Raw genomic sequence first — 14097 nt, 5'->3', positions numbered from 1 at the left:
ACCATGGATAACTTTAAAGGCTTAAAGTAGAAAATTAGTAGCAAGCCACCGCCCCCCTTGAAATAGAAATGAGAGAGATATGTCAGAGGGGAGAGAGGCTTTACCTAGATGGGGTCTGGGGAGGAAGCAGGGGACCAGGGCTGAGAGTTATGGGCAGAGGAGCCTACCTTCCTTTGAAGCACCAGCAGGCGGCACTATCTCCTTGGGCTGGGAAGGCATCAGTCTCTGGTAGAGAAGGGGGCAAAGTTCTGTCGAGGGTAATCTCACAGATATGTTGGGGCCAACTGCTGAATGTGGGGGGGTTTCTTGGGAGTCCAACGTAGTCGGGCTCCGGAACCTCTGGTGCCTCCGGGTGGTGGCCTACGGTGCTGCAGCAGAAGGCGTGAGAGGCGGAGGGTGGGCAGCGCAGCTGAGCTCACCGCCGCCGCGGGCGCATCCATCCCTCCAGGGCCTATAATTTGGGTTCCCCGGGCCTGGCCGCCCCTATCAGCGGCTCAGCAATAGATGAGTCACCCGGGACCCTGGGCCAAGGCAAACACGGGGTGGGGGGAGGAGGGGGAGGAAGAGGAGGAGGCTTTCGAGACTGTACTCAGCTTTAGCCGACGCCTCAGTTGCTTGATCCCCCAATCTCTCTTTTCTTTGACCCCCGCCCTATAGGGCCCCAGTGTTCTTCTCAGATTGCTCTCGGTGCGCCCGTCCCCATGATGGGAAGGCAGCCCCCTACCCTTCCCATTGAGGGGAAGGGGGACCAGCTTGCTCCCATTTCCCTCCCTGAAGCAATGACAGTCCCTCACTTTCCCCCTGCTGTCATGGCCCCAACCCTTGTCAAGGTCTCTCTGGTTCCCGCCCCTCTCCTTTCCTGGAGCTGGCCGCGTGCTTGGGGTATTAGGCAATGGGTGTGTACCCGCAGCCCTCTCCAGGCCCCGCCTGCCACACCACCCTCCAGCCGCCTGCGGGTCAGTGCTCAGGCCAGCCGGTCGGGCCGAGGGCACTGGGGGCCAGCTCAGGCCACCCAGTCTGCCTGCCTGTGGACTCAGGTCCCAGAGCTGGGCTTCTGCAGGGAAAGGGAACAGGAGTCTGCGTCCTTGGACTTGGGATAGGCCAGCTTGGGGAGCCCTGGGGTCACTAAGAAGACGGAATCTGTGGCAGTAGTTCTGACCCTGGCCCTTCCTTGGCACCTGACTATACTGCAGCCCAGCAAGGGTAGAATAAGAAGGAACAGTCTGAAACCTGAGGGAGACCTGGAGACACATGGAGAAATACGAGTGTCCAAGAGGTCCCCCTGTGGGAGAAGAGGGGCATAGGAAACCTCGTCCCCCCCCTCCAGGGACCTAGGTAAACTTCCAGGCTGACATCCAGGGAGAAGGACAAGGACACTGAATCCAGGTGTAAGGACAAAAGCTACTGAGACAAGGTGCAGATTCTGGTGGCCTCAAAAGCCACACACGGTTTGGTTCTTGGCCCCTAAACAGGAAGGAGGGGCAAGAGCTCTAGGGCTCCTTCTCCTATACTCCCCTCTCCCCCAGAGGTAGGAAAGCAGAGAAAAGCAAGCAACCCTCTGTGGTCACAGCTGTCCAGTGTCAGGACCATGGCGCTTTCACCTCCCTAGCCTGCTTGAGGCCTGGCACATAAAGGTGATTAATACATATCCCAACAGATGAAAGTCACTAATCTCTCTCAGACAGCTTCGCCCCCTAGACAGCAATGCCCCCTGCAGCACGGGGCAGGACCTGCAGCCACACAGAGTGGAGGCTGGCTGCCCAGCAGAGCTGCATGGCCACTACCAAGGAAGCGATGACTGGGGCTGTGGGTTTCAGCCCCGTGGCTCTGCTTCCCCGGGGGGCCTGTCTCTGAGTCAACGTGCCAGCCTTGGGCGCGCGGGGCCAGCGGTGCCTTGGGCTGCGGTCTGGCAGGGGCGGGGGGCGGCTGGGAAGCCTGGGGCCCCTCTCTGGCAAAAATAGCCCACAGTGGTTATAGCTGGGAGGGTGAGTCAGGCAGGAGCGCAGTGGCGCCTAACCCCTTCGCTGCCACTGGAGCTCCCTAAGGTGGTTTGCCTCTGTATGTGCAACCCAGGATCAGGCTCTTTCCCTGGCTGTCCTTGGGCTGGGCTCAGCGTGGGATCCCGAGGCCCTCCTCATTCCACGTGAAGCAAGTCTGAGAGTCTGGAGCAGGAATATGGGCTACCCGGAGTGCAGACCCGGGATCCTAGGAAGGGCAGGAGACCTCTGCTGGCAAGGATGCCTGTAAGCCAAGGGAAGCATTGGGGCAGGCTGAAGATCTCTGGAGCTACCCGAGCCGCTGCTAAAGCCAAACTCTGAGGCCAGAGCTGACCCCTCCCAAGAGGCAGGCGTAGGGCTCGGAGGTGGGCGGAAGCCAAGCCACCCAGAAGGGAGCTGCTCCTGCCGGCTCCGATTGCCCTGCAGTGTGCTCTCTCTGAGGGCTCTACCAAAGACTGTCTGTCCAGCGACAAAACTTCCATCTCAGCTCCATCTTCATCTTCTCAAGGGCACCTTGCAACCATCCAGCTATCAGTGGGGAAACTGAGGCAAAGAGAAATGACCACTTGGGACCGGGGTCCTGGCTCCCTAGACTGGGTCACTGCACCCTCCTTGCAGCCTGGGCGGTCCCAGAGCAGGTGAGCGGAACTCTGACCACCTCCCCCTTCAGCGGGGCCAAGCCTGAACCCAGGCGTCGGGGGAGAGGGTGTGTGTGTTCGCTGGGAGGAGGGGGAGCGGCTGGGCTCCCCGGGTCATGGCGGGGGGTGCGAGGAGTGGGGTGGGGATGCCCCGGGCTCGGGGAGGGGCCGCAGCTCTGTCAGCCGCGGCAGAGCCGCCGGTGAGCTCGGCGCGAGTGGAGCCAGAGCCCCCAGTTCTTTGCTCGCCCGCCTGCTAGCTTTCTCGATCACTCCCTCCCTTCCTCCCTCCCTTCCTCCCGGCGGCCGCGGCGGCGCTGGGGAAGCGGCGAAGAGGAGTGGCCCTGCCCTGGAAGAATGCGGCTCTGCCGAGGGGGCAGAACCCGACGCAGTCTCCCCACGGTTTGAACAGCCCGAGCCCAGGCTACTCAACCGCGCCGGTGGCGGACTCCGCACCAGAGCAGCTGGAGGTAATCGGGACCGGGAAAGCAGGGAGGGCAGGGACTCGCACACGGGGACGAGACAGGCACAGTGGCAGTCAGACAGACCGACACGCATCCGCCCACGGGGGCACAGAGATGCGGAGAGAGCCGGGGATATCGCCAGAGATGAAGACACAGCAAATAAAGGAGTGGCCCCAGATTTGGAGGGCAATGAACGGGAGCAAAGGGGTGGGGACTGAGACTGGGGACCTGGCGGGGACCAGACGGGCGATGCTAGGAGGAGGGGAACATGTAGTTAGGGAAGGTGGCAGATGAGGAAGAGGTCTCAGCTTGCTCCATGGTCCCTTTCAGGAGGGAACCAAGGTCCCCTCCCTGACTTTGCCGCACCTGGAGCCTCCCCTCGCTCCCTACTGGGGCTGAAGGGGGCAGAGTGGGATGGGGAGCCCATTTCTCCACCCTTTTCAGAGAAGCTGCTGGCCTTAGACGGCACCTGGAGGCGACACTCCCCCACACCCGCCCTGCCAGCTGGGGGTGGTGGGGAACCCCCTCCCAATCCTGCCCAGCATCCCAGTGAGAGGGTGAAGCTGTGCTGGGCAGGGGAAGCCAGTCTTGGGGCCCTTGAAAAGGTAGCGGTGGGCAAGGTAGTGGAGAGCTGTTTGTGAGTCTATACATCTGTTTGCACGTGAGTGTGCCTGTGTGCCAGGCATTGTGTCTGGCTAGATCGGCTCCAGAGCACTAGCGTTAAGTCCCAGCTTCTAGGCAGGGACTTCCTCCAGGGCCCAGGTACTCTGGGAATCAAGGCGTGATCTTTATTGTTTTGTTTGAGGGGGGTGAGAACGGTCGGTGGGGTGGCACTGGTGAGTTAGGAGCCCGAAGTTGGGCATTCTTTGGTTGCCCAGGCGAGCCACCCTATTCCGGAGCCATCCTTAAGTCTCCCTGTCCCGCAGGCCCTGATCGATCTGCCCACCGGGGCCTTCGGGCCCGGGATTCGACATGCGGGAGGAGCCGCGGCCGCGGCCTCCGCCCTCAGGCCTCGCGGGTCTCCTGTTCCTGGCTTTGTGCAGTCGGTGAGCAGTTCCCCTGTCACCCAGCCCACGAGAGAAAGCCCTGGGCTAGAGGCGGGGCGGGAGGAGTCAGAGGGGGCGCGAGGCCTGGACCACAGACCCTCAAATGCCTTCTCGGTTCCCAGGGCCCTAAGCAATGAGATTCTGGGTCTGAAGCTGCCCGGCGAGCCGCCGCTGACCGCCAACACCGTATGCTTGACGCTGTCGGGCCTGAGCAAGCGGCAGTTAGGCCTGTGCCTGCGCAGCCCCGACGTGACGGCGTCCGCGCTTCAGGGCCTGCACATCGCGGCCCACGAGTGTCAGCACCAGCTGCGTGACCAGCGCTGGAACTGCTCGGCGCTCGAGGGCGGCGGCCGCCTGCCGCACCACAGCGCCATCCTCAAGCGCGGTGAGCCTGACGGGGCGGGTCTGCGCCGCCGCCGGGGCTGGGGGGCGGGGGGCAGGCCGAGGCGAGCGGAGGCGGGAAGGGACGAGTTCACGACTCCGGGAGGGGCCTCTCCGGGAATTCCCCCCGGAGCCGCGCGCGGAGTAGGGTCTGGCCACCCGTCTGGGGCCCCGTGCTTCTGACTTCCACCTGCGCACTGCCGGCAAGGCAGCTGGGTCCCTGCTCCCCTACCTTAGGGCCCCCCCTTTCCTGCCTCCGCCCAGCTGATCTGGGCTGCACCTGCGAGCAAGAGATGCCCCCAGCCCTGGAAACTTCAAATGCCCCCCGTCTTCCCCTCCCCCAGTTTTCTGTCCCTCCCTCGCCATGGGACAAGCCCAGGCTGGTGTCCCCAGAGCCTCAGCGGGGGTGGGGTGACGCCCCCAACCGTTTAAGGGTTAAACCTACTCCCCTAATTACTGGGGTTCCCAGGAGCAGAAGGTGGGAACAAAGACCCTGATGGCTTTGAAGCCGGGGAGCATCCCCCTCCTCTGTGCTGTGAGGGCCCCAGGTGGCTCTCACCTGAGCAGGTGAGGAGCAGCTGGAGGGGTGGAGAACAGGTCACTTCGGGGCCTGGTCTGGGGGCCCTGGTCTGAGAGGCAGCCCTGTCTCTTGCCAGGCCATGCCCGAGTTTACTCCCTAGAGGAGTAAACATCCATCTCAGGCTCAGCCCAAGGGTGGGGGCAATACTTTGGGGACCACAGGGTTAATAGGCAGCTGCCATCTTCAGGGGAATTCCCAAGACTTGTGCAAACAGCTTCCCCCCTGGAGGGCTGGGGTTGGAGGATCAGGAGGCTGGGCCAGGAGCCCTGCGTCCTGGGGTGGGAGAGGCCTGGCCCCTAGAGAGGTGCTGTCTCTCATCCAGTCAGGGCTCCAGAGAGCCCCTGCCTAGGAGGAAGTGAGGGACCCCCTCCATTTCCACAGGGCCTGGTGTTGGCGAAGGCTTTGATGCCCAAATGAAAAGCGTGTCTATCTAAGCCCGGGAAAGGCTTGTCATCCTAAGCCTCTGTGACCCCCAAAACATAACAAAGAAGCCAACATTTTAAGAGGGCCTTAGGGAGAATCACCCCCACCACTCTCCCTCTCCCAGTGTTTTATAGAGTAATAGAAGGTTAGGATAAACATAAAGGGCAGTCTTAATGGGCAAATATAAAACTAGAAGCTGGAAAAAGGAAGGACAGCTCCACAGCTCCCGTACTTTGGGGATGTTGGAGTGGTGGAGGGTAGGTTGGTTAAAAGGCTGATTAAAATAATCTTGAATTACACACACACACACACACACACACACACACAACCAAAGGACTCTGCTTCCACCCCACCTGCAGGGCTGGGGAATTTCTAAGGCTTTCAGATGTAGAACTAAGTGAACACATCTTCAAAGACCTCAGGGACTCTCTCTTAGTCATCTCTCATCCCCAGGGGTCTTTCCCTTTAGGCTAGCTCTTTCATCCATACCTGAAAATCCCAGACTTAACAGAGCAAGAATGGGCCTCAGGGATGATCTCAAACCATCCTCTCCCTTTAAAGATGAGGAAACTGAGGCTCTGTGCTTTCGGTTCCCTTACTTCCCGTGTGACTTGCTCCCAAATTACTCAGCTGGTAAATGGCAGGATCAGGAGTCAGGAGTTTCTGGAATTGGAGTGTGGCTGTTTATTTCCTTTGGCCTCCTTACTCTCAGCTGCCTGTCAGACTTACCCCTACCATCATAACCTTTTCATCCCCAGGTTTCCGAGAGAGCGCTTTTTCCTTCTCCATGCTGGCTGCTGGGGTCATGCATGCGGTAGCCACAGCCTGCAGCCTGGGCAAGCTGGTGAGCTGCAGCTGCGGCTGGAAGGGCAGTGGCGAGCAGGATCGGCTGAGGGCCAAACTGCTGCAGCTGCAGGCTCTGTCCCGGGGCAAGAGTTTTCCCCACTCCCTGCCCAGCCCGGGCCCTGGCTCAGGCCCCAGCCCTGGCCCCCAGGACACATGGGAATGGGGTGGCTGTAACCATGACATGGACTTTGGAGAGAAGTTCTCTCGGGATTTCTTGGATTCCAGGGAAGCTCCCCGGGACATCCAGGCACGAATGCGAATCCACAACAACAGGGTGGGGCGTCAGGTATGTGTGTGCAACTTGCCCTCCGTCTCCCTAGCTTTCGAGGCCTGGCTAGATCTTGGGAGGCACAGCATAGCAAGAGGATGTGGTGGGTGATTGCCACTCACCAGCTGGGTGGCCTGGAGCAGAGCAAGTCACTTAACCTCAGTTTTGCATCTGTTAAAAGTCTAATGATACCTACCTTACAGTGTCATTAAGAGTGAGCTAGCAAATAGAGCACCCAGAATAGTGCCTAGTCCTTGGCGGGTGCTCATTACATGGTAGCTATTATTATAGCTGTCTTCCCTACAGAATTTAGGGGTGCTAGACTCCCTCGTTTAGCAGTGCTCACTCTGGAAAGAGCACTGGACTGGGAGTCAGGACAACTGGAGCTGAGTCCTGTTGCCAGCTGGTTATTGAAGATGGGCAAATTACACTCTGCTCCGGCTTCAGTTCTCCAACCATAAAATGAGGGAGTTGGGCTATTAGCCAGCCTCGAAGTGCCCTTTCTCTTCTGATGTTTCCTTGTCATTCTTGCCTCTGTTTGTCCCTCTGTGCCCTCTGTTCCCTCCCCTCTCCTGTGCCTCTGTGCTCTGTCCATTTGCTGCCCACCCCTTTCACCTCTTCCCTGCTGATGCTCTAGGTGGTAACTGAGAACCTGAAGCGGAAATGCAAGTGCCATGGCACATCAGGCAGCTGCCAGTTCAAGACGTGCTGGAGGTCAGCCCCAGAGTTCCGGGTGGTAGGGGCAGCCTTGAGGGAGCGGCTGGGCCGGGCCATCTTCATTGATACTCACAACCGCAACTCTGGAGCCTTCCAACCCCGCCTTCGTCCCCGTCGCCTCTCAGGAGAACTGGTCTACTTTGAGAAGTCTCCTGACTTCTGTGAGCGAGACCCCACCATGGGCTCCCCAGGCACGCGGGGCCGGGCCTGCAACAAGACCAGCCGCCTGCTGGATGGCTGTGGCAGCCTGTGCTGTGGCCGTGGCCACAACGTGCTCCGGCAGACACGAGTTGAGCGCTGTCATTGCCGCTTCCACTGGTGCTGCTACGTGCTATGTGATGAGTGCAAGGTCACAGAGTGGGTCAACGTGTGTAAGTGAGGGTCCGCCTCACTGAGGGGCTGGGGAAGGGGAGGGGCACCTTTGCAGCCTTTTGCTCTGATTTCTGTCCAGGGTCAATCTTGGCCCCTGGAAGCTCAAAGTATCTACCTGGAAACAGCTTTGGGGGTGGTAGGGGTCAGGTGGAGTCTGTGATGTGTGGCCTTCTCCCCCACAGTAGGAGGGCTTGAGGGGGAGCTGTCACCCTCTTCTGCTCCTTGAACATCCGAATGGACTAAGATGAAATGAACTGTATTGCCCCCCTCTACCCAACCTGGGGTCCCTCTAACTCTCATTCACACTCCTTTTGGCTGGGGAGTCCCTATAGTTTGACCACTCTTTTCTTTTGAGGGATAGCCCCAGGCATTGTGTGGAGCCATAGGACCTGTATCCAGAAGGAGACCACTCACTCCTATTTGCTGTTCCCAAACTCCTTTACTGCAGCCTGGGCCCCCTCTTAGGGAGTAATGGGAGATGGTTGTAGAGAGGTTTTTCTTAGGGAAGGGACAGAGTACAGGGCACTCAAAAGCCCTGAAAGTTGTCTGTCTAGGCCCTTAGGGAAGCTGCCCCCCCAATTCAGATGTTAAAGGGAAGCCTCCAAAGGAAGAATTTTACCTAAGATTCTCTGAGCCTCTTTTTCTTTCTTCAGCAGGGGGGGTGGGAATGGATAATTTATTGTACTGAGACTTGTTCTTGGTTCTTGTTTGTAACAAAAATAAATTAAGTTACTGGACCAGTGAATACAGATGGTGATATTTCTATCCACATTTGGGATCCCAGTCCTGGATTCTTTGCCGGGAGAATTCTCCTACCCTCCCACACTCAATGACTTTTTGTATATAATGCCTGGTTCCACAAAGGATTTCAGATGGTCTTCGGGTGCCCTGGCGACTTTTAGTGTGGAAAAACCTGGGCAGGGCGGGGGGACTTCTAGGTGTGAGGGACTAGAGATGTAAACATAGGCCGTATTTACATTCTCTGTGCCTCAACTCCAAATTTTGCCTTGGTCACTGCCCTAGAACAGGGGTTGGCTTTTTTTTTTTCCCATGTAAAGGGCTTGATGGTAGATACATTAGACTTTCGGACTTTGTCGAAACTACTCAATTCTGCCATAATTACTCAAAAGCAGCCATAGACCATACATAAACAAATGGGCATGGCTATGTCCAATAAAACTTAATTCACAGAAATGGACTGCGGGACCAGATTTGGTCCTCTGGCTGTGGTTTGTTTTGACCCCTACCCTACATACCATGAGGTCACCTCCTTTCTAGGGTTTTCATGTCCTGAAGATGTCCCAGCATTGAACCTGGACCCAAAAGGGCAGGTTCTTTACTCTCTGGCTCCAAATCAGAGAACTTGGAGATAGATGCAAGACTAATGGGAAACATATATAAAGGATTCCTACGCTCAAAATTGGAGTTTTTTACTTTGGAAACCAGAAACACCAGCATGCTCTCCCACTGAATTATTTGCCTATGTAGCTTGTCTTTCCTTATTCAGAGCTCTTCTGCATTTAATCTCAATAAAACAATGCCATTATCTTTCAGGAGATAACCATAACTAGAGAAAACAGAATTTCTTTTATTTCAATTCCGATTTCTTTCTATTCCTAGCCCAGTATCATTGAAAACAAACAATTAGGGCTTCCCTGGTGGCACAGTGGTTGAGAATCCACCTGCCAATGCAGGGGACACGGGTTCGATCCCTGGTCCCGGAAGATCCCACGTGCCACAGAGCAACTAAGCCCGTGTGCCACAGCTACTGAGCCTGCGCTCTAGAGCCCGCAAGGCACAACTACTGAGCCTGCATGCCACAACTACTGAAGCCTGCGCGCCTAGAGCCTGTGCTCCGCTCCGCAACAAGAGAAGCCACCACAATGAGAAGCCCGCACACCGCAACGAAGAGTAACCCCCGCTCGCCGCAACTAGAGAAAGCCCGTGCGCAGCAACGAAGACCCAACGCAGCCAGAAATTTAAAAATAAATAAATAAATAAATGCAATAAATAAATTTATTAAAAAAAGAAAAGAAAATAAACAATTATCTTTCAATTCAGAAAAGGAATCTGCATCACAAATTTAGAACTTTACAAATAACAATATTTATGGAGTTGCAAGATGCTGACTCTATCAGGTCATCTCCTTGGCTAGGGGATGTAGAAATAGTCCTTTTCACTCCTCTAGGCAATAGCTATATCTGCTACCCAAATTACCCTCAAAATCAGGTGAAATGACGGTAGCATCAGGGTAGCAAGAACCACAGGGGGTGTTGGTTTAGGGCAGTAGTTTATGGCAAAACTTTATGTCCTGAATTTCTGCTTGTGCACTGAGAATTCTTGATTTGGAAATTTGATGGAGGTAGGCTTTAGGCACTGACTGAGCCTAACGTATGTATGGGATAGTTGGGGAGAGAGGGATGCAGCTAGAATACACACAGGATATGAGAGAATAGTGATAAGGAATATCCAGAATGGGAATTTCTCACACTCAGGAAGAGGGAGGAGAATGTCCAATGAAATCACAGCAGGAATATTTCAGTTTTTCCCCTATTTCCTTCCTCTGTGCTCTCTTTGGCTCCCTTTCTCTTTCTAGCGTTCTCTCTTCTTTCGTCAGACACACTCTGTGGCAAACTTAAGCCCCAAACCACAACCTTGAGAAATTCCAAATGGATTTTGTCAGCAAGGCCAACACCCCCCTCCCCACCCCTGCTCCCGGCACACGCTCTGGGCTCAGGCCCAGGCCTGGGGTCAGTGACGGGAGTGGGAGTGTGCAACCCACAGAGCGGGTGGCTAAAATTTCAGCTTTAGTTAGCGCCAATGGCAGCCAGAGGGAGGGAGAAAGACTGATGAGCTGTAAGTCAGGCCTCTTGGCCTCCTTCAGCTCTGGACAGAGCTCTTCTTCCCTTAGCTTTTCAAGTGGCTGGGGAGCTGGCGAGTGGCACTGGCTGGCTTATTGCCAGCTGAGCAGCACCCCTCCTGTCTGTGCTCCTCTTTGCTCCATGGGAAGTGCCCAGTAATGCTGCAACAGACACTTTCCTCTCCAGACTCTAGACGGTGAAGGATAGAAGGGCTGGGAGATTCTCCAGTTCCATTCGACAGTTCTGACTCAAATTCATGATACTTGCTGCTAACCATACTAGACTGTCACCATTTCCATCCTTCTGTCACACCCGGACCCAACCTTGGGAGGATCTGAAGACTTCGGCAGGAACATTGACAGGTGTCACCTCCTGGCAGAGTCCCACAAGGCAGGTTGGTATGGTTGAGGCACTAGCAAGGGCAGTGGCAAAGCATACTTTTGATGATCAGTGTGTGGGCATAACCTGGTGGGGTGTGCCTAGAAAATTCTAGGAAAAGAAATGAAAAGAGTAATCATGTGGAGGTATCACAGGGCCCACTCTAGGAGTCTGTAATAACACTGGAGGAGTCTTCTGACATATAAAACAGAGAGCTTAGGAGGGCAAAGGCCCTTAATGGCAATAACCCAGGATGGATACAACTCTCTTTGCTATAAACATGATCCTTGTTATCCATCTCACCCTTCACCATCTTTTCTTTTCTTTTATTGGAGTATAGTTGATTTACACTGTTGTGTTAGTTTCAAGTGTACAGCAAAGTGATTCAGTTATATGTATACATATATTCATTCTTTTTCAGATCCTTTTCTCATATAGGTTATCACAGAATATTGAGTAGAGTTCCCTATGCTATACATTAGGTCCTTGTTGGTTACCTATCTTACATATAGTAGTGTGGGGACTCCCCTGGTGGTGCAGTTGTTAAGAATCCGCCTGCCAAGGCAGGGGACACAGGTTCAATCCCTGGTCCAGGAAGATCCCACATGCCACGGAGCAGCTAAGCCCGTGCGCCACAACTACTGAGCCTGCGCTCTAGAGCCCGCAAGCCACAACTATGGAGCCCATGTGCCACAACTACTGAAGCCCACGCGCCTAGAGCTTGTGCTCTGCAACAAGAGAAGCCACCACAATGAGAAGCACGCGCACCGCAACGAAGAGTAGCCCCCGCTCGCCACAACTAGAGACAGCCCACTTGCAGCAACGAAGACCCAACGCAGCCAAAAATAAATAAAATAAATAAATTTATTTTAAAAAATATATAGTAGTGTCTGTATGTTAATCCCAAGCTCCTGATTTATCCCTCCTCCCCCCCCCCCGCCCCCCCGCCCCACACATTTCCCCTTTGGTAACCATAAGTTTGTTTTCAATCATCCTTCACCATCCTTTTTCTGTTTTTAAATAGTATCTTAATTTTATTGGAGTATAGTTGATTTACAATGTTGTATTAGTTTCAGGTGTACAGCAAAGTGATTCAGTTATACATATACATATATGCATTCTTTTTCGGATTCTTTTCTCATGTAGGTTATCACTCATCCTTCACCATCTTAAATTAAGGGCCTCTTGACTTCACATTCTAGGGTTGTGTTATTCTTCAGGTTAAAATAAGAGAGAAAACAAACTGGGGGGACTTCCCTGGCGGTCCAGTGGTTAAGACTTTGTCTTCCAATGCAGGGGGTGTGGGTTCCATCCCTGGTTGGGGAGCTAAGATCCCACATGCTTCGCGGCCAAAAAACCGAAACATAAAACAATGTTGTAACAAAGCAATATTGTAACAGAGTCAATACAAGACAATATTGTAACAAAGTCAATAAAGACTTTAAAACAAAAAAAAAAAAACCCAAACTGGAATAAGAGGAAGGGACTGGTGAATTCATACACCAGGGATTGATGGGGATAAGGGGTAGACAGAGTGTAGCTATCTACCAGTCTAGTTCTTCTTGGAAGGAGACAAGAAACAAGGTAAAAAAACCCCAAAACAAAAACAAATTAAAAAAGCAACAATTTTGGCTTAGGCTTTAGGGAAGAGCCATGTGTTCCCTTATACAGATGGTCCCAACCTACAATGGTTCAACTTACGATTTTTTTACTTTATGATGGTGCAAAAGTGATATGCCTCGAGTAGAAACTGTAAATTAATTTTGAATTTTGATCTTTTCCCAGGCTATTTGGTACGATGTTCTGTTGTGATGCTAGGCAGTGGCAGTGAGTTGCAGCTCCCAGTCAGCCATGCCATCACAAGGGTAAACAACTGATACACTTACAACCATTCTGTGCCCATAAAAGCATTCTGTTTTCCACTTTCAGTATAGTATAGTATTCAATAGATTACATAAGATATTCAACACTTTATTATAAAATAGGCTTTGTGTGAGATTATTTTGCCCAGTTGTAGACTAATGTAAGTGTTCTGAACATGTTTAAGGCAGGCTAGGCTAAGCTATTATGTTCGGTAGGTTAGGTGCAAACGCATTTTTGACTTAAGATGTTTTAACTTACGATGGGTTTATTGGGATGTAACCCCACTGTACGCTGAGGAGGATCTGTACTGCTGTAAATGAGGAGAAAGGGCACTTCAAGAACCTTTTTCCATTCTTAGCATTACTAGCGCCCTTCTTGTATCACAGCTGTGACTGTTCCAAGGCAGCTTTGCATGTCTAGACCAGCTGCAGAAATGAGTGTGAGGAAAGTGGGGGTTGGCAGGAATAGAGAAACACGGGTGCAAAATCCCCCACTTTCCTTGTAATCCTAAAATTCATACTCATCTAGGTATACTTCCTCAAACCATACCTCTGAATACTGGTCTTCAACCGTTTGTATTTCAAGTCCCAACTTCCTAACTGGCCCAGTGTCCAGCTGTTTCCTTCAGTGTCTTCAGTTCATCACTCTCCCTCTTCCCTATGGAAAAGATCTCTTGATTCTCACCCCCAAGCAACTTAGTCTTAGTAGTGAGTAGAAACACTGGTGCAGTGAGGGCTCTCAGGGGGGGTGCACGTAGCCCTGATTAAGAAATGAAGCTGAGGACTTCCCTGGTGGTGCAATGGTTAAGAATCCGCCTGCCAATGCAGGGGACACGGGTTCAAGCCCTGGCCCGGGAAGATCCCACATGCCGCGGAGCAACGAAGCCCGTGCGCCACTACTACTGAGCCTGCGCTCTAGAGCCCGCGAGCCACAACCACTGAAGCCCGCGCGCCTAGAGCCCGTGCTCCGCAACAAGAGAAGCCACCGCAATGAGAAGACTGTGCACCGCAACGAACAGTAGCTCCCGTTTGCCGCAACTAGAGAAAGCCCGCGCACAGCAACGAAGACCCAACGCAGCCAAAAATAAATAAATAAATGTATATATAAAAAAAGGTTAAAAAAAAAATGAAGATGAGAGCTAAGGGGTAAGGTCCAAAGCAAGGGCTGTTCACTCATACTCTGCTCCTTCCTGACTTTGCCCAAGGAGTCCCAGTCTCCAGTGTGCCCACTATGCGGCCCAGTCCTTAAATAACAGACATGGCTCTG

At 53.6% G+C, this 14097-nt stretch overlaps 1 protein-coding gene across 2 annotated transcripts; it reads left to right on the top strand.

Annotated features, from left to right (window-relative positions):
• Positions 1–2074: 2074 nt before the first annotated feature.
• WNT10B (Wnt family member 10B) lies at positions 2075–8474 on the top strand. Of its 2 annotated transcripts, XM_068560475.1 has the most exons (6): positions 2075–2635; positions 2959–3102; positions 4023–4142; positions 4265–4527; positions 6285–6658; positions 7278–8474. In XM_068560475.1, the coding sequence occupies exons 3-6, from the start codon at positions 4069–4071 to the stop codon at positions 7734–7736; spliced, it is 1170 nt and encodes a 389-aa protein (XP_068416576.1). In that variant the 5' UTR covers positions 2075–2635; positions 2959–3102; positions 4023–4068; the 3' UTR covers positions 7737–8474. The 2 variants fall into 2 exon arrangements, with proteins under 2 accessions (XP_068416576.1, XP_068416574.1); XM_068560473.1 differs by lacking the exon at positions 2075–2635 and having other exon boundaries at positions 2790–3102.
• The last annotated feature ends 5623 nt before the right edge of the window (positions 8475–14097 follow it).

The sequence above is a fragment of the Eschrichtius robustus genome, chromosome 13, assembly GCF_028021215.1.
Source record: "Eschrichtius robustus isolate mEscRob2 chromosome 13, mEscRob2.pri, whole genome shotgun sequence".
NCBI lineage: Eukaryota > Metazoa > Chordata > Mammalia > Artiodactyla > Eschrichtiidae > Eschrichtius > Eschrichtius robustus.
Note: the sequence above shows the minus strand (reverse complement) of the source record. Positions and strands in the feature narration are given on the sequence as shown.